General features: G+C 47.7%; 1 protein-coding gene across 1 annotated transcript in view; it reads right to left on the bottom strand.

The window, feature by feature from the left end:
- CS (citrate synthase) overlaps positions 1–18,177 on the bottom strand; it is a 126,982-nt gene that overhangs the window by 14,255 nt on the left and 94,550 nt on the right. The window contains exons 6-7 of the mRNA XM_033937969.1: positions 11,505–11,693; positions 7,017–7,216 (exon numbers count right to left, since the gene is read on the bottom strand). Coding sequence (XP_033793860.1) covers positions 7,017–7,216; positions 11,505–11,693 — 389 coding nt within the window. The remainder of the gene's footprint in view (positions 1–7,016; positions 7,217–11,504; positions 11,694–18,177) is intronic.

The raw sequence follows: 18,177 nt of genomic DNA, 5'->3' as shown, positions 1-18,177 counted from the left end.
AGAGAGGAGCTTTCTTAGCTGCCCACCCAGACATCGTCCCGTTCCTGAAGGAAGTCCTGAGATTGAAGTTACCGATTCAAAGTCCCTTTCCATCTTGAAATCTTAATATAGTGTTGGAAGGGTTTAGTAGGGCTCTCTATGAGCCTTTGCAGAAAGCCTCTCTTTTAGATCTCTCAGTCAAAGCAGTCTTTCTAGTGGTAATTATCTCTGCCAGAAAAGTTTCAGAATTGCAAGCACTGTCATGAGTACTGCATATTGAGAAAACACTGGTCTAGAATGTCTCACCTATTGCACTGGAACAAGTTTTATTCTTACTTGACAAACAGTTCACAGGTTAGATTTGCCATCCCTTTTCTAATAGTTCCTAGCATCTTGTTTGGCTTCTTGGTCACCGCTACACATTGCAGGGAAGGTTTCAGCGTATTGTCCACGATAACTCCCAGATCTTATTCTTGAACACTAACCCTATTTGGTAACTATGATTTGGATTATTCTTTCCAATGTGCATCACTTTGCATTTATCCACATTAAATTTCATCCGAAATTTTCACACCCAGTCTTCCAATTTCCTAAGGTCTTCCTGCAGTTTCACATTAAAGTGCTGCGCGGGGACAGAAATCCCACCCATCCCCGCCAGGATCCTCTCCGTCCCCACCCGTCCCTGTCAGGATCCTCTCCGTCCCCACCTGTCCCCGCCAGGATCCTCTCCATCCCCATTCGTCCGCACAAGGAATTACCTCCATCCCCGCCTGTCCCCATACAAAGCAGCAATTACTTCTGACAGGATCATCAATTCCACAGTTTCTTTTGTGTTTGCGCTGCTGTTTTCCTTGTGGAATCTCTTTGGAAGAACCCTTTTTTGTTTTCTGTTCAGGTAATTAACTTATAAACCCCCTCTTTTACCAAAGCCTTCCATCCCCATGGGAGTCCCATGGGTTAGGGGGGGACCCCTGCAGGACCCGCAGGATTCCCGCGATCCCCATTCCCGTGCAGACCTCTATTTCACATGCTACATGCATTTTACCAACTTTGAACAGTTTAGTGTCATCTGTAAATTTAATCACCACAGCCGCAGTTCTTCAATTCTTCCCGGCCCTAGAAAAATACTAGAACCCACAGCAAAAAACAAAAATTGCCCATGCAACAGCCACAACAACATGACAATAGGCAGGGTGGGGACCTCTACTGGTCTGGAGAAGCTAAAAGAAAGTAAATTAGCAGGTAAGAACCTAATTTCTCCTTCTTTAGCACTCTCCTGACCGGTAGAGGTTAATCTTACAGCAGTCCCCATCATGGGTGGCACCCCCGAAGGGCCGACACCAGAACACACACTGAACACCGTGTCCCAATGCGCCTGAACATCTATCCGGTAGTGTCAGACAAATGAATGTAAGGAAGACCAAACCGCAGCCTTACAAATGTCCATTGGAGGCACTAGCAAAGACTCAGCCAAAGAAGCTGCCTGACCCCTAGTGGAATGAGCCTTGAGAAATTCTGGAACAGGCTTCTTCCTCAGAAGCAAAAGTCTCCTTGATCCAGCGCGCAATAGTAGCCTTAGAAGTGCCATCCCCCTGACGAGGATCTGCTAGAAGGACATAGAGATGATCCGATTTCCGGATCTCCTGGGTCCTCCACACATAAGAGTGAAGAACCTGACCAACATCTAACTTGCACAACTGCTTCTGCTCAGAAGATCTCTCACAACTACCCAACACCGGGAAGACCACTGCCTGATTGACATGAAAAGGAGAAACTACCTTTGGCAGAAAGGAAGGAACAGGCCTCAAGACAACCTGCTCCCTAGAAAACGCCAATAAGGGAGTCCTACAAGAGAAAGCCTGCAGCTCAGAAACACGTCTAACAGAAGTAATGGCACCAAGAAGACCGCTTTAAGAGTAAGGTCCTTCAAAGAGCAGTCGCCCAACGATTCAAAAGGAGGGTGCACTAGCACTGAAAGAAGCAGATTCAGATCCCAAGATGGAACAGAGGGTTGTACGGGAGACTTGAGCAATTTGGCTGCCCGCAAGAAGCGAATCACATCAGGAATGGTAGTCAAACGCTGACCTTTCAACAACCCATGAAAGGCCAACAGCTGAACCTGGCGAGAAGACCAAGCCCTTTCCAGGCCATCCTGCAAGAACACTAAGAGGTTAGGCAGGGAAGCATGAAAAGAGACCACTCCACATTCATCACACCACTCCTCAAATAGACGCCAAACTCTCACATAAGCTCGAGAGGTGGAAAGCCTCCGGGACCCCAAGAGAGTTGAGATCGCTTTATTTGAATATCCCTTCTTACCTAGGCGACCCCTTTCAAGAGCCAAGCCGTAAAACAGAAGGGACCCGGATCGAACACTGGAATGGGATCCTGCGTCAGAAGGTCGTCCAAGAGAGGCAGAGGAAGAGGATCCGCCACCAGATGCCTCACCAGATCCACTTACCATAGATGTTAAGGCCAATCCGGAGCCATCAGAACCACAAGACCCAGATGGCGCATAATGCAGAGAAGAACTTTGCCCACTAATGGCTACAGAGGGAACACATACAACAGCCCTTTTGTTGGCCATGATTGAACCAGAGCATCCAGACCCTCAGCCTGACTGTCTCTGCGACGACTGAAGAAGCGGGGTAGTTTGGCATTAATACTCATGGCCAGAGGCAGACCCCAAGACTGCACTATCAACTGAAAGGCCACAGGGCTTAGACACCACTCCCTGGGATCCAGCACGTGATGACTGAGGAGGTCCGCCTGAACATTCTCCACTATGTGGGAGGCCGAGATGTCCTGAAGGTGGAACTCTACCCAGACCATGAGCAGAGCCGCCTCCTGCGCTACCTGAGTGCTCTTGGTGCCTCCCTTATGATCAACATAAGCCACCGTCGTGGCATTGTCCGACAGAACTCAGACTGACTTGCCCTACAAGAAGGAGCGTAAGGCTAACAGCGCCAGATGGACGGCTCTGGTCTCCAACACATTGATTGACCAGAACGCCTCCTCCGTGGACCAGGTGCCCTGAGCTGAGTGACCAAGACACTGAGCTCCCCAACCGAGAAGACTGGCATCCGTGAGAAACACCGTCCACTGTGGTTGATCCAGACTCGTCTCCTGACCAAGATGAGAGGTCTGGAGCCACCAGCGAAGACTGCAGCACGCCAAGCCTCAAAGAGGAACAGGGAGATCCAAACTGTGCTTCTGGGGCAACCACCTCCGGAGCAGAGCAAACTGAAGAGGACGCATGAGGGCCCATGCCCACCTCACTACGTCTAGGGAAGCCGCCATTGATCCCAAGACCTGGAGGAAATCCTGCGCCCGTGGACACCGGAACGCCATAAGGAGATGAATCTGAGATTGCAATTTGCTTACCCGGGCCCCAAGGAGGTGTCGAACAGAACCCCAAGGTACTCCAGACACTGAGATGGGACCAACCGACTCTTGGAAAGGATGACCACCCATCCCAGCGACTGGAGAAACTCCCCCTCCCAAGCCGTAACAACTTCACCCGAATCAGCCAGTCATCCAGGTAGGGATGCACCAGAATTCCCTCTGACTGCAAGGCAGCCGCGACGACCATCATCACCTTGGTGAACGTCCGGGGAGCTATGGCCAGGCCAAAGGGAAGCGCACAGAACTGATAGTGCTAACTCAAGATCGCAAAGCAAAGGAAGCGCTGATGAAAGGCCTGAATGGGAACATGCAAGTAGGCCTCTGTCAGATTGAGAGAAGTCAGAACTCCCCCGACAACCACCAGAATGACAGACCGCAGTGTTTCCATGTGAAAAAAGGGAATTCTGAGAGCCCAGTTGACCCCTGTTAAATCTAGGATGGGCCGAAAGGTACCCTCCTTCTTAGGCATCACAAAGTAAATTGAGAACCTGCCGGTGCTGCACTCCTGAGGGGACACTGGAACAACTGCTCCGAGATCTAGCAAGCGTTGAAGGGTCTGACCACTTGACATGGAGAGGCTAGAAAATGATCTGGCAGAGAGCGGGCAAACTCCAGAGCATAATCATCCCACACCACCTCCAGGACCCACTGATCGGACGTGATCTCGATCCACTTGGGAAAACAATTTGCGCAGCTGGGCACCCACTGGAACCAAAGAGTCATTGTGCAGGATAAGCAAAGAGTCATTGTGCAGGACAGGCAGCAGGAGAACCGGCTGAGGGATTCCCAGCCTCCCGGCATGCCCCACCCGACATATGCTGATAAAACCGACCCCAGGAAAACTCCGAAGCCTGGCAAGTAGCAACCCCATGCTCAGGGCGATACGTGCGGAACTCTCGCAGACGCCCGCTGGCAGTGCCACCCTGAGACGCTGGGCAGGCATGATCCTCAGGCAGGCGGGGCACCTTAGAGTCCCTCAGAGTCTGAACTAACTTATCTAAGTCCTCTCCAAACAAAAGAGAGCCCCGAAAGGGAGATTTGGTAAGCTTAGTTTTAGACGGGGCACCCGCCGACCAAGCGCGGAGCCACATGGTATGTCGCGCGGCCACTCCAAAAGCCATAGACTTGGCCAACGTCCGCACCAAGTCATAGAGAGCAGCTGAGAGGAATGAGGCAGCCATCTCAATCTTAGCCACCTCCTGATCCACCAAGGACAAGTCATCAGACTTAAGATCCAGGACTCACTCGGCCCACCAGCCACCCACAAATAGCCGCCTGGACCCCCAAGGCAGACATCAAAATTCTGCTTCAGAATGGTCTCCAACTTACACTCCTCAGAGTCCCGTAAGGCAGAATCACCCTCAACAGGCACGGTATGCCACTTAGCAATTGCTGAGACCACGGCGTCCACAACTGGCAACTTTAAAGTAGCCCTATCCCCCTCCGGGATGGGATAGAAATGAGCCATGGTGCATGCCAACTGACACGGCGCCTCCAACGTATTCCACTGTGCCAGTACAAAATCCCGAATATCCTGTTCCACAGGAAAAGAGCGGGAAACAGTACAGATCCCCCTAAGAAGAGAGTCCCCCACACGCGGGGTCTCCGGTGGCGCTCCTTCAAAACGCAGCACCGATGAGACTTGCTGAATCAGGTCTGGTAGCTCATCCCTCTGAAAAAGGTGCACCATGAATGCCTCATCGCCAGAAGGCGGGAAACCCAACACCTCACCGCCAGCAGCCATCCCCTTGGGAGGATCCTGGAGTTCCTAAAAAAGGTCCAGGTCCTCATCCAGACCAAATGACCACCATCTGCAACCCAAGCCACCCGCGGGCGCTTGGACGAGGGAGGAGGAAGAGGGGATGCCAAAGGAGAAGAGGGAGGCAAAGCAACAGGGGGGTGCGGTGGGAACCCACCCCCCCAAACCCCCTGGGCGCACGTGGGACCCCCAACCGCCTGAAAATAGGCTCTGTACAAAGAAAAAATTAAAATCAGGGGAAACCCCCCCAGGGGGTCCCATGGGACTCCCTGCCACAGCAGGGGACTCAGCTGAAACCTGCACCTGTTTTTCCAATACAGGGGGAAGGTCACCTGAGGTTACAGACAAAATGGAGGAGCCTGTCTGTTAAAATGGCAAAGGTCCCGCCAAAAATAACCCCTCCAGGGCCTGTAGCGGCTGGGAAGCCTAAACTGACAGGCAAGCCGGCATCAGCTGTTAACAAAAATCAGCTGAGAGGGAATCCCTCCGGGGGCAGTGGGGGGAAGACCGGGCTTTCCCACTGCTCCCTGCCGACTCGCAAGGCACTAAGGCCAGGGAGCCCTGGTTGCCTGCAGCCTCTGCCGACAGAGCTCCATGACCGCATCAGCCCGAACAGGTGTTTTCAGGCTGGCCACAAATGTCTCGCTTCTGGACCAAATTGTGCACCACTTCCCCTAGCTAGAAGAAAAGTGTCGGTTAGTCAAAAGATACAGTCATGTACAGCATAGTTAAAGGGAAAACAACCCTTTAGACCAGCACTACCTCAGGATTATTTATTTTTACAGAACAGACTCCACAGGCTCTCAAAGCAATATGCCTTGTTTGAATTAGGGGGCAAGGCTTACTGCTGAGGCTCTTCTAAAAAAATGTGGGGAGGTGGAGGAAAGGGTGGGGGGGAGGGACCCAGCACGAGATCCGCTGGATTTGACACCCCCGAGGTTGGACAGACCCCCCCAAACAAGGCCAACCCAAGCTCAATCCGGCCAAAAACGGGGAGTAGAAACCCTAAACAAATTCAAACAGCCCTACCAAGGGAGATGGGTACAGCTCACTCACACCGGCTGGAGACTGAAAGAAGACTGATAGGAATAGGGGAAGGTACCTCTTATGTACTATTCCACAGTTTTGTTTTCAGTCTCCACCTGCTTGTAAGATTAACCTCTACTGGTCTGGAGAGTGCTAAAGAAAAGGAATTTATTGATTGAAACATGTTAGCTTTGGGAAATGTGTATGCAGATGTCTTGGTATTATGTTCAAAAGAAAAGGACATGTATTTCTGGTTTCTCCAGTGTTGAAGTACCTGCTCACCTTTGCTGTGGCTGGTGGGGATCCCCAAGCACCGCCAGCTGAGGACCTCCTCCAAAAGCACCCAGAACTTCACTCCACCAAGCTTAGCAGTCACTGGCAGCATCCTTGAGCCACTGAGATGCCAGCATCTGTGACTCGGGGATGGTGCTACTGCCTGCCAAGCTTGGCAAAAAGGACTCGTGGCCACCTTCAGAGAAGTCCTCAGCTGACATAGCTTGAGGGTCCTCATCAGCTGGAGTATTTATATTTTGTATTTACATTAGAGGCTCTGGCAGAGACCCATTTACAAAACATATATTCTTCCCAATTAATATTTCCAAATTAATAAAGTATCTTAGTTTATTTGTAAATGGATCCCTAGCAGAGCCCTTAATTCAGTAGCATAATTAAATGAAATAACTACTTCTGAAATTATGGGGATGGACGGGGACAGAAGAGATTACTTGCAGGACAGATTTGATTACTATCTCCGTGCAACTCTAGTGTAAAATATTTAAAACTTTAGCTTTTTATTCATTTCACGTATACATAGCACAAGGGTTTTCATAACCATATGCAAACTCACCTGTGAATGGTGAGGTACAATCTCATCAGCTCAGTGAACTGTGGATCTGTGTAGCCCAACATGTTGGTGAAATTGTGAGACCAGTCTAGACCGGAATCAATGGCGCCAATACTGCTTGCTTCACGATACAGGTTACGATAGATCTTTGCAGCAACACAAGGCAACTTTGCAATCAGATCCATGGAGTCCTCATAGATGAACTATGAAGAAGAATAACAAGGAACCAAAATATTACTATTTTATTCTATCCCAGTCACCTTAGCAAGCAGGTTTAAATCTTCCCTCAGAGATCTCTATTCTACTGTGCAGAATTTCACTTTCTGAGCTAAGCTGTTAGACTCTTCCAGTGAAGGGAAAGCCTGAGCCTCTCTGCTGCTGCTCTCCATCACTGCTTCAAATCAAACTAATGATTCCACTCAGACTGCAATGACCAAGAGCAAGGTCATTTGGAACTATTCCTTCTTATTTGCCTTCAGAGCAGCAGAAATCCCTGAAATGTCAGTCAATTGCTCTCCTACTGATGGGAATAGGTGGTGAAATCAGAACTATAGTTATCAGAGTTTTGCTACATTGGAGAGTTTCCCCATAAGCTGTAGCTTTCGCAAAGTGTTTTGTGGAGCCTCTTAACAGACTAACCCAGTAAGGGTCATGACAGTTTGTGCAGAAACATGATACATTGCTCCAGTGAGGCCATTCTCTCCAGCAAGGTTCACAAACCTGCCCTGCACCCTCTACATCAGTTGTGTCATCAGGATATTCACAATGAGTGTGTATGAAATAAATTTGCATTTACTGGAGACTATCCATGCAAATTTATTTCTTGCATATTCAAACTGTGGAAACCCTAACTAGGACAGATTTGAGAAACAATGCTTTACAGAATGCAGTGTGAACTTATACTTGGTAATAAACAACTTATAATATCATAATTTGTGCACATTAGTTTAACTTAAAATTCAATCCTATTAGCATACAGACACCATTCTACACTGAACTGGGAAAAAAAAACCCCAAAAACCCACACCACCAAAAGGTTTTTTGTCCTATCTTCCACAGAACTCGGCTGATTCTTATGAAATTTAGTGTGACATGTTTTGAAGAAGTTGATGTAAAATGTTGTAAATATTTCCCACCGCACCACAACACTGCCTTGTGATGATGAATTGTTGCCGAGATTCGCACAGAAACACTACCTTGTGAAAATGAATTGTTGCTATGGAATACGTGCAGGAGTAGACGATAGTTTGTAAACAGTCTCCGTATCAATGATTTTCACTGAAGACCAAATTCTGATAAAGAACTTGGTACTGATAAAATGTTACAGCAGTCGATGACTGTTGAAATAGTTTCCACAGAAAGGTTGGAACAAAAACGACCTTGATGTGCTGCTATATAAGCCAGGCAGCAGATCACGCTCGATTCACACACAAGAGCATATTGATATTGTATGCAATCTTGTAATGAGCCAGGACGACACACTGCAAACACAGGCTAGCGAACAGAGTTCTAAATTATAATTTCTATATTTCCAGCTATATAAAGCACCTTGTTAAGAAATTACCTTCTTTTGATAGATACATTCCTCCGCAACATTTACAAGAACTTCATCATATCTACTTATGTTAAAGAAGTATGGCCTGGGCTTATACCAGCTCTAGCAGGAAATCTGATATATTCTAATCACAAAATAAAAAATAAAATGATTTTTTTTCTACCCTTTGTCTTCTCATCATTTTATTCTTCAAATCATGTTGGTCGCAGGCGCTGGTCTCCATTTTATTTTTTCTTAACTCACTTGCCAGGGTCTCCTGACCATTTGATATTTCTTCTTTTTCCATGCTCTCCATCAATCTTCTATCTCTGTGTATGTATTGTTCCCCATGTTCAGCATCTCCCTTCTGTCTCCTATCCATCCCTTTCTAGTATTTCCCCTGTGCCCATCTCCCTGCCTTCATCATCTCACCAATCTATGATCCTCTCCCCCTGAGTAACACTCTTCTATATCCCTATGCCACCCCTGTCCTGCATCTTTCTTCTACATTCTTATTGTCCCCAATATCTAGCTATCTTCTGTGTGTCCATATACCTTCCCATGTCTGGCATTACCCCCCAGGCAGCATTCCCCTTTGTCCCTATTTCTATGCTCCCATCCATGCCCACCATCTCCCCTCTTTTTGTATATCTCCCTGTGTTCAGCTTCTCCCTTCTCTTACACTAATGTGTCTCGCACACTCTTTCCTCCCCCCCTCCACTATGTTCAATATTTTACTCACTCTTCCTTTGTCCCCTTGGTTCAGCTTTTCTTCCCCTTTCCTTCTCTCTCTTCCTCCTTGAAGGTCCTGCATCTATCTCCCTTCCCTCTGGCCCCCTTCCCATCCCACACATCTATCCACCTCCCTTCAGTGCCCAGGTGTGGGTCTGGCACCTCTCCCGTCCCTCCAGCTCTACTCCACTCACCACATAGGCCCAGCACCTGTTTCCCTTCTACCCTCTAATCCTCAGACCAGATCCAGTAACTGTCTCCCTTCCCTTCAACTCCAGTTGGTCCAGTAGTCCAAGCAAACCCCTCCCTCCTTCATGGGTGCAGCAACAGCCCTCCCCTCATGAGTCCAGCAGCCCCCTCCCTCCTTATCGTGGGTCCAACAGCTCTTGCACCCTCCTTCCCTGGTTCACCAATTACCCCCCCAAAAAACACAATCCTGCGACACTCCTGGGTCAGTCCCTTCGCGCCTCCCAGTGCAGACCTACCAACCTCTTAGAAGCTTCCTGCACGTAGCACTACTCCGGGAACCTTCTTGCCGCTGAGTCCGTCCTTCCAATGTAACTTCCAGTGAAACCCCCCCCCCCCCCCACCCCACAGGGCCCTGCAAAAAATCCTCAAATTGCCTTTTGAAGATGAGATCCATCCTGTAGTCCTGTGCATCTTTCAGAACTCCTCCTCCTTCACTGAGAAGAAAAGTATGCTTAGTAACCTGTGCCACCAAGGAATCCACTTTAGGTGGTACAAACAGTTGTTGGAAGTCAGGAGCCATACGGTATAGTTTTGCATCGCCCTAACCCCTCGCCAGGGCCCTCTAGCATTTCCTAATGCTCAGTCAGCATCATAGTGATCTCAGGATGTGAAGGAAAAAATGTGGACTGTGCACTGTGTAGAAGCAGATTACAAAACTTCTAAATCTAGTTCCCACAGGGAGACTGCATAGTGTCTGATCCTCTCCCTGTTCTAGGGTTGCTACAGCCTCATAGCTGGAATCACCCGCACGCAAACCTGTGTCTCCTACAGAGGGAGCATTCCTGAAGAGTGGAGACATCGATTCAGATCCCCAATTGTCCCAGTACTTCTCTGAATGGATCTCAGACTCCCCGAGACCCTTTTCCAGTGGAGGAACCAGGTTCTACAGGGACAAAACCTTTTGCATACTAACAAAAGCAGAGTCAAAAACCTGACCTAAATCCCAGGCCTTTCTCAAGTGTCCTCCCTGTAGTAGTGACATCTGTGCATTTTTGCTTTGCAGGCAGTACTGGATTGCAAGTAGATGGTCTAAGAGGGATTTATGCCCCACTTATCAAGCTTTCTGGAGGGTCCTGGGGGGTGCTAAGCCCACATCTCCTGCCCCCCCCTTCTCACATGCTGTAGCACATGGGTGCTCCTCAGGCAACCATCCAGTGCAAAATTGGCATGATATAGTGGTGAAACCACCTGTGGAGTCCATTCTAACTAGTTTTAGACTCAAATGAAGTGTTTTGAGGCAGGGATAGGCTTTAAAACCAGAAATCGGGAAATCCACAGCAGTGATTTTGGCATCAAAAACAGCCCAGGGAAGCTAAATTAACAGCCATGTAATTCCAAAAACAGGATTTTAGGGGAGAGGGCCCTCAAGGAAGCCCCAGACCCCCCCCCAATCTAATCCACCCCAATGTCTCCCATAGACAGTAATGGCCTGTACTCACAGTGCTGCCATGTGCTGTGCCTGCGCTCATGTGCTTTGAAGACCAGGTGAGCCAACTCCCTGGGGCCAAACCCCAAGCTGATCCAAGTGTTAGTGCTGGCTGGCTAGACTAGTGCTCTGTAGCAAGGGTGGGCTGCCCATCTATAGATCTTAGAACATTGAGTCTGCAGCTTTTCCCAGGCAGAGCTGTCCAGACTACTGAGAACCTCTATAGCATCCGAAGCCTCAAACAAATGTCAGATAAAACCCGAAAATAAGAAATTTTAAACAGAGCAGATGAAAAAAGAAGCCTCACTCACTTGCAGAAAGAAAAAAACTGGGGGAGGAAGGGCAGTGCCCAGTGATGCAGGGAGGCAGAATTAAAAGTGTAGATGATTCCTTCTGCAGTACTCGCAGGTGAAGATGCACTACCCACAGGGTCAGAACTCAGAGATATCAATTGTAATTATATGTAGCAAAATTGGGTTTTGGGGTTTTTTTAATAGCTAATAAATTTTCTAGTTTATCTCTGATCACAGGATCAGCACTGCCCTCTTACCTCCCAATACTTGGCCCTGTTGATCCCTTCAGCATAGGCTCGCGCAAAGTTGCTTTCACTGTTGAGCGCGGTAACGGCAGCACTCAATTGGGACATGGGATGCAGATTGTTGGGAAAATTATCCAGCATTGTAACAACATGTGATGGCAGAGCAGCTCGTTTTGCCCATTCTTTGGAAACCCAGTTTACCTGCAGAAAAAAAAGAAAATAAAAAATACATAAGTCAGCCAGACAGGAGAAAAAGGCTGGAATATTCAATAATATAAAATGAAATATTTATGCCAAAATCCTTTGCATTGTTCACACATCTGCCTTTCCTCCAAAGCCTAGGGTATGCATTAGGGTGGTCCATAAGAGACTATGGTAAAAATTCTACCTTATCACAACATGCTTCCACAAGTCTGAATATGTTCTACCTCATGTAGATAAGATATAGTTAAAATCCGAAGTGGTTTGGGACAAATTTAGAGATCGCTCGTGGTCCTATAATATCTTCATAATGCGTCTGGTTATTCATAATGCAATAATATGGTTAGAAACAGTTACTTAATATTGAGTGGATACTAAATAGCTATTCTTTGAAGCTGTTATTGACAGTTTCATTGTTATTTGAACAACAACTTAGTACTAGTACTGCTGCAAAGCAGAAAGTTCGTTTAGTGTTAAATAGGCAGTAAAAAACTGACTTTGTCACACATTTTAGGATAAAAACGAAGTAGTAAAAATGTCAAAGACTAGAAGTAGTGCTGACTTCTAGGAAAGGGCACTGATGAGCTCTGTCAACAACATTCACCAGACATCCATGATACTTGTCAGAAATTCTGGCTTGGTCTTTTTTGATGACAGACTAAGCAATGAAGTAAAGACTGTGGCAATCCTTCAACTTCCACAATCCATATGTTTGGTGAAAACACCTAAATGCCCTCCCCGAGTCACTTGGTCCCACTGGCCTGGCATCATGCATAACAAAGAGAACTTATGTCTTCTTTGGTGTTCTTGATACCAATGAACAAGAAAAGGCTCAATAATAAGATCCTACAAACTTATTCCTGGCGGAATTCTGCGCAAAAACTTTGAAAAATTCCTTCCCAATATTTCCTTTCTGAGGTTCTTTTCTCAGCCTCCCTCTAAATCACACACCCCTCTCCACTAGCACCCTAAATCCCCTCCTTGGCTCCCATAGTCTGGCATCTCTCTTTCTTTCTCTCTCCCTCTCTCCATTGGCTAAGAATCACTTCCTTTTCTATCCCCTTTCTGGATTTGGTCACTCTCTCTCTCTCTCTCTATCATCCGCCCACTCCCACTTGTGGATCCAGCATCCATGTACCCTCACCCTACCCACCTCTGCTCTCTTGCACCCAGAATCCCTTCCCTATTCCCCATGGTCTGGCATCTCGCTCCCCCTCTCTCTATGGTCAAGCATCTCTTCCTTCTCATCCCTGTTTCTGGCCCAGGTTTCCTACTCACCCCCTTTCCCTTCTACTTACTGGTCCAGCATCCATGTCCCCTCCCCTCTCCTCCTCCTCTGCAGGTCTGGCATACATGTCCCCTCCTATCCACCTCCCAACTTCCAATCCAGGATCCATATCCACTCCTCTCTTCCCCCCCAACTTGCAGTCCAGCTTCCATGTCCCCATCCTCACCCCTTCTGGGTCTGGCCTCTCTCCGACTGACCGATTCCCCCCCATGAGATCAGACATACCTGTGGGCCCTCTCAGGGAAGCAGCCAGCTGGCTAAGGCAATGCTATGAAGAGGCTGCTTGTTGCCGGCTCTGCCAGAGCCATCCCTCTGCTGCCTCATCTATCTACAGGAAGTGATGTGGCAGAGGGAAGGCCCTCGCAGAACAGTCCGCAAGCAACCCATTCACAGCGCTGCCTCTGCCGCCACTGCTGCTTCCTTGGGAGGCCCATGTCTGATCTTATGGGTGGGGGCTTGGTTGGAGGGAGGGAGAGAGGCCAGCCAGACCTATGTGGGAGAGGAGGGACAAGGGCAGAATGGAAGTTTGCACAGAGTTCTGCATAGCAAGTACAGAATTCTGCCAAGAGTACAAACTGGAGAAATGATCCAAACTACTAGCCACAGTAGTTAATGATACCGCTGAAAGAGCAATTTCCTTAATGTAGCAGTATAATTCAAGTCTCACAAGAATAAGGAACAGAAACAGCTCCTCCTTCACCTTGTTGCTCAGCACAAAAGACCTAGCCAACTTGATCTAAAGCCATACTGATGAATACTGACTACCGTTCAGTGTTGGCGCAAACATTTTGTATTTACATGTCGAATAATGACAGTTACCAATCACTGAACATTGAACAATGCATAATAAATCATTAAGCCAACAAGCCTATTTTCATCTGTAACAATATGTCTTAACTTCTTTCCATGTGCATTTGCTCACAATTCAGGTTTAGATAGAAAATTAATATAAATTCTGTACTTGTGTATTATGTATGAAGGAAAAATTATGTTCTTACCTGTTAATTTTCTTTCCCTTAGACGCAGCAGATGAATCCAGAGACCAATGGGATAGCCCACATCTACCAGCAGGCGGAGATAGAGAAACTGATTAAAAGGTGGTCCTATTGGCTGGCACTCCTCCTGTTTATCCAGTATAGCTCCTTGCCCAAGCATCCGTAACCATCAATAGGCATAGCATGTAAAAAACTTCTTTCCCATAACAAATCTCAAAATGCAATAATACAGAAAACAACCTGCCATAATAACAAACTGCGAAAGTTGCAAAAGAAAAAACCGAGAGACAATATTCAGAAAGGGTGGGGCTCTGGATTCATCTGCTGCGTCTCAGGGAAAGAAAATTAACAGGTAAGAACATAATTTTTCCTTCCCTAGCAACAGCAGCAGATGATTCCAGAGACCAATGGGATGTAGCAAAGAAATCCTCAATCTGGGTGGGAAGCAAACAACCGTAACAACCTCCGTAACAACCGAAGCACAAAACGCCCCTACCGCATGCGCCCCCACATTCAAGCAGAAATGCGTAGAGAAAGCACTCTCGGAAGACCAATTAACCGCGAGACAAATCTCCTCTAAGGAAAAAACCTCTGGGCCGAGCCCAAGAAGTAGCCATTGCTCCAGCAGAATGGTCATGAAGTTCTTTCGCCAAACGCTTCCCTGCCAGCAAGCAAGCATAAAGAAAGTCCTCCTGGACCCATCGAGCGATGGAGGCTTTAGACGCCGCCATACGTTTGAGGTGTCCCTTGAAAAATACAAAAAGGAGATATAAACAACTAAAAGTTGTTAGAAACCAAGCTCGCGGAGAACGCTATGTACGTACCAAAAATGCAGTGAATAAAAGCACTGCTCCCAATTTCTCCTCCCAGGAAGAAGGAAGGAAAAGTGAGCATGACATAAAAGAAAGGATGACACCCCCCTAGAAAGAAATAGTGGTACCATATTTCGGAAATCAGAAATAGGAATCCCCGCTGAACAAGGCCTGCAACATAGAAAACTGCAGAGCTGAAGCCATGGCCACAAGAAACCCCATGTTCAACGGCACAGCCCTTTAGAGTCCCAAAAGACACGGATGAAATGAAGCCTTCGGTAAACTGAGAAGAAGTACGTGAAGATTGTACTCCAAACCGGGCTTTCTAAGAGGCGCATGAATATACCGCACTCTGTTTAGGATCTGAACTACATGAAGCTGAGAAGTAAGCGAAGAGCAATATACCTAGCCCTTGTAACAAGCCAAGAATGGCACTAGAAGCTGAAGGGAATTGAACGCTAAGCCCTCGGCAATACACTTGTACCAAGAAGGAACTCTGGAGTGGTTCAAATGTTAAGAAGCACCCAAGAAAGGAAAAACCTCCAAAAGGAAGCAGAAGCCCATCAGCCATGATTTTTCAAAAAACTAGGTCGTAATACTAAAGTAGTACAAATATCCATGTTGATCGGACCCTAGGCGAGCAAAGCCGGAGATACCAGGAAACTTCTTAGTCCGGCTGTCGAAAGACTCATCAAATCCGCATAGTAAGGATGGCGCCGCCAATCCAGAGATTCTACAAATACTGTGCCCGGAAAGCGAGCTCGAGATGGCAAATCCAAGCCATCATCAGCCAGCGGAAAACACTGAAAAAGAGAAGGCAGAGGCGAGAAAGGAGCCACGCAGCTACCCCCTCGTAACTCCCACTCCCTGGGCCCGCCAAAGAAGCTAGGAAGCTTAAAATTGAGAGACGAGGCCATGAGGTCTAGGTCAAGGAGATCTCATAGAAACATAACATAGAAACATAGAAATAGACGGCAGATAAGGGCCACGGCCCATCTAGTCTTCCCACCCTAATGACTCTCCCCTACCTTTCTCTGTGAATAGATCCCACGTGTCTATCCCATTTGGCCTTAAAATCAGGCACGCTGCTGGCCTCAATCACCTGTAGTGGAAGACTGTTCCAGCGATCAACCACTCTTTCAGTGAAAAAGAATTTCCTGGTGTCACCTCGCAGTTTCCCGCCCCTGATTTTCCACGGATGCTCTCTTGTTGTCGTGGGACCCTTGAAAAAGAAGATAGCTTCCTCCACCTCGATGCGGCCCGTAAGATACTTGAACGTCTCGATCATGTCTCCCCTCTCTCTGCGCTCCTCGAGCGAGTATAGCTGTAATTTGTCAAGCCGTTCTTCATATGGAAGATCCTTGAGTCCCGAGACCATCCGGGTGGCCATTCTCTGCACCGACTCCAGTCTCAGCACATCCTTGCAATAATGTGGCCTCCAAAATTGCACACAGTATTCCAGGTGGGGCCTCACCATGGATCTATACAATGGCATAATGACTTCCTCCTTACGGCTGACGAAACCCCTTCGTATGCAACCCATGATTTGTCTTGCCTTGGATGAAGCCTGCTCCACTTGATTGGCAGACTTCATGTCCTCACTGACGATTACCCCCAAGTCTCGTTCTGCTACCGTTTTTGCTAGGATCTCGCCATTAAGAGTATAAGACTTGCATGGATTTTGGCTGCCCAGGTGCATAATTTTGCATTTTTTGGCATTGAAGTTAGAGTTGCCATGTCCTAGACCAGCGCTCCAGCAGGAGTAGGTCGTGCATCATGTTGTCGAGCATTGAATCTTCGTCTGTTGTGCATTTGCCCACTACATTACTTAGTTTGGCGTCATCGGCGAATAATGTTATTTTACCTCGAAGCCCTTCTGCCAAGTCCCTTATAAAGATGTTGAATAGGATTGGGCCCAAGACTGAGCCCTGTGGCACTCCACTGATCACCTCCGTCATTTCGGAGGGGGTGCCATTCACCACCACCCTTTGAAGCCTACCTCCAAGCCAGTTCCCAACCCATTGCGTCAATGTGTCACCTAATCCTATAGAACTCATCTTGCCCAGCAACCTGCGGTGTGGTACGCTATCGAATGCTTTGCTAAAGTCCAGGTACACGATCTCACATCCATAAAAAGAGCTACAACACCTGAGCCACAAATCTCAATATCCAAGATGCAGAAGATTACACTATTACTAACATGCACACTTTCCACAGCGTACACAGCGCTGTACACTGTAATATACAAGAAATGGGCCATGCTCAGATTCCGCGGAGAGAAAGTCTATCCAAATTCTTATCCTGATCCATAAAAGGATCTGCCAACAGAAGACGAAGATGAGAGTCCACCCATTGAAGCAGAACAACTTCACCTGCCAACTGAGTACAACACCTACTGCCCAAGCTGTAGAGAAATACCCCCATCCTAATACTGACCAAAAGAACCCTCAGCGGCAATCCGGAAGAATGATCTGAAGCTCCAGAAAGGTAGCCTGATCCTGCTCAAGAGTAGAAGAATGAACAAGTACTGAGTCGCCTCTGAAGACCAGACTCCTGGAGCTGAGGATGGAAGCCATCGAGCCCCCCAACCCGACAGCCTGGGATGGTCGGTGGTCATGAGCTAGTCCAGCAAAGACCGAGGCATGCCTTGAAAAGAGAAATCGCGCTGAGCCACCAAATCATACAGAGCGATGCAGGAGGAGCATACAAAAAAATTGGAGCCCTGAGATACTGGGAACCACCGGAACAAAAGCGACTGCTGTAGCGTAAGAAGGGAAAAGCAAGTCGAAGTTCCCAATGGAGTCAGCAATATGGATTAGAGAGTTGCGCGGGGACAGAAATCCCACCCGTCCCCACCCGTCCCCGCCAAAGTCCCACCCGTCCCCACCCGTCCCCGTGAGGACTCCCACCCGTCCCCGCGAGGAATCCCTCCGTCCCCACCCGTCCCCGCGAGGAATCCCTCCGTCCCCGCCCGTCCCCGCGAGGAATCCCCTACGTCCCCGCGAGGAATCCCCTACGTCCCCGCCCGTCCCTATAAACTACAGAAATAGTTATTTCATTTAATTATGCTACTGAATTAAAGGCTCTGGTAGAAACCCATTTAAAAATAAGCAAAAAGACTTTATTAATTTGGAAATATTAATTGGGAAGAATACATACTTTGTAAACGGGTTTCTACCAGAGCCTCTAATGTTTATAAATTTTTATCAACACAACTAATATACTACTTTATCCTTAAGCAAAAAAAAAAAAAAAAGAATTTTTTTCCTACCTTTGTTGCCTGGTTTCTGCTTTCTTCATATTCTCATTCAATTCCTTCCATCCACTGCCTCTCTTCTCTCTGTGTCTTCCATTTGCTCTGTTACTGTGCCTCTCCCTTTCTCCCCCAT

The sequence above is a fragment of the Geotrypetes seraphini genome, chromosome 3 (assembly GCF_902459505.1).
Source record: "Geotrypetes seraphini chromosome 3, aGeoSer1.1, whole genome shotgun sequence".
Lineage (NCBI taxonomy): Eukaryota > Metazoa > Chordata > Amphibia > Gymnophiona > Dermophiidae > Geotrypetes > Geotrypetes seraphini.
The sequence above is the reverse complement of the archived record's forward strand: the minus strand, read 5'-3'. Positions and strand labels throughout refer to the sequence as shown.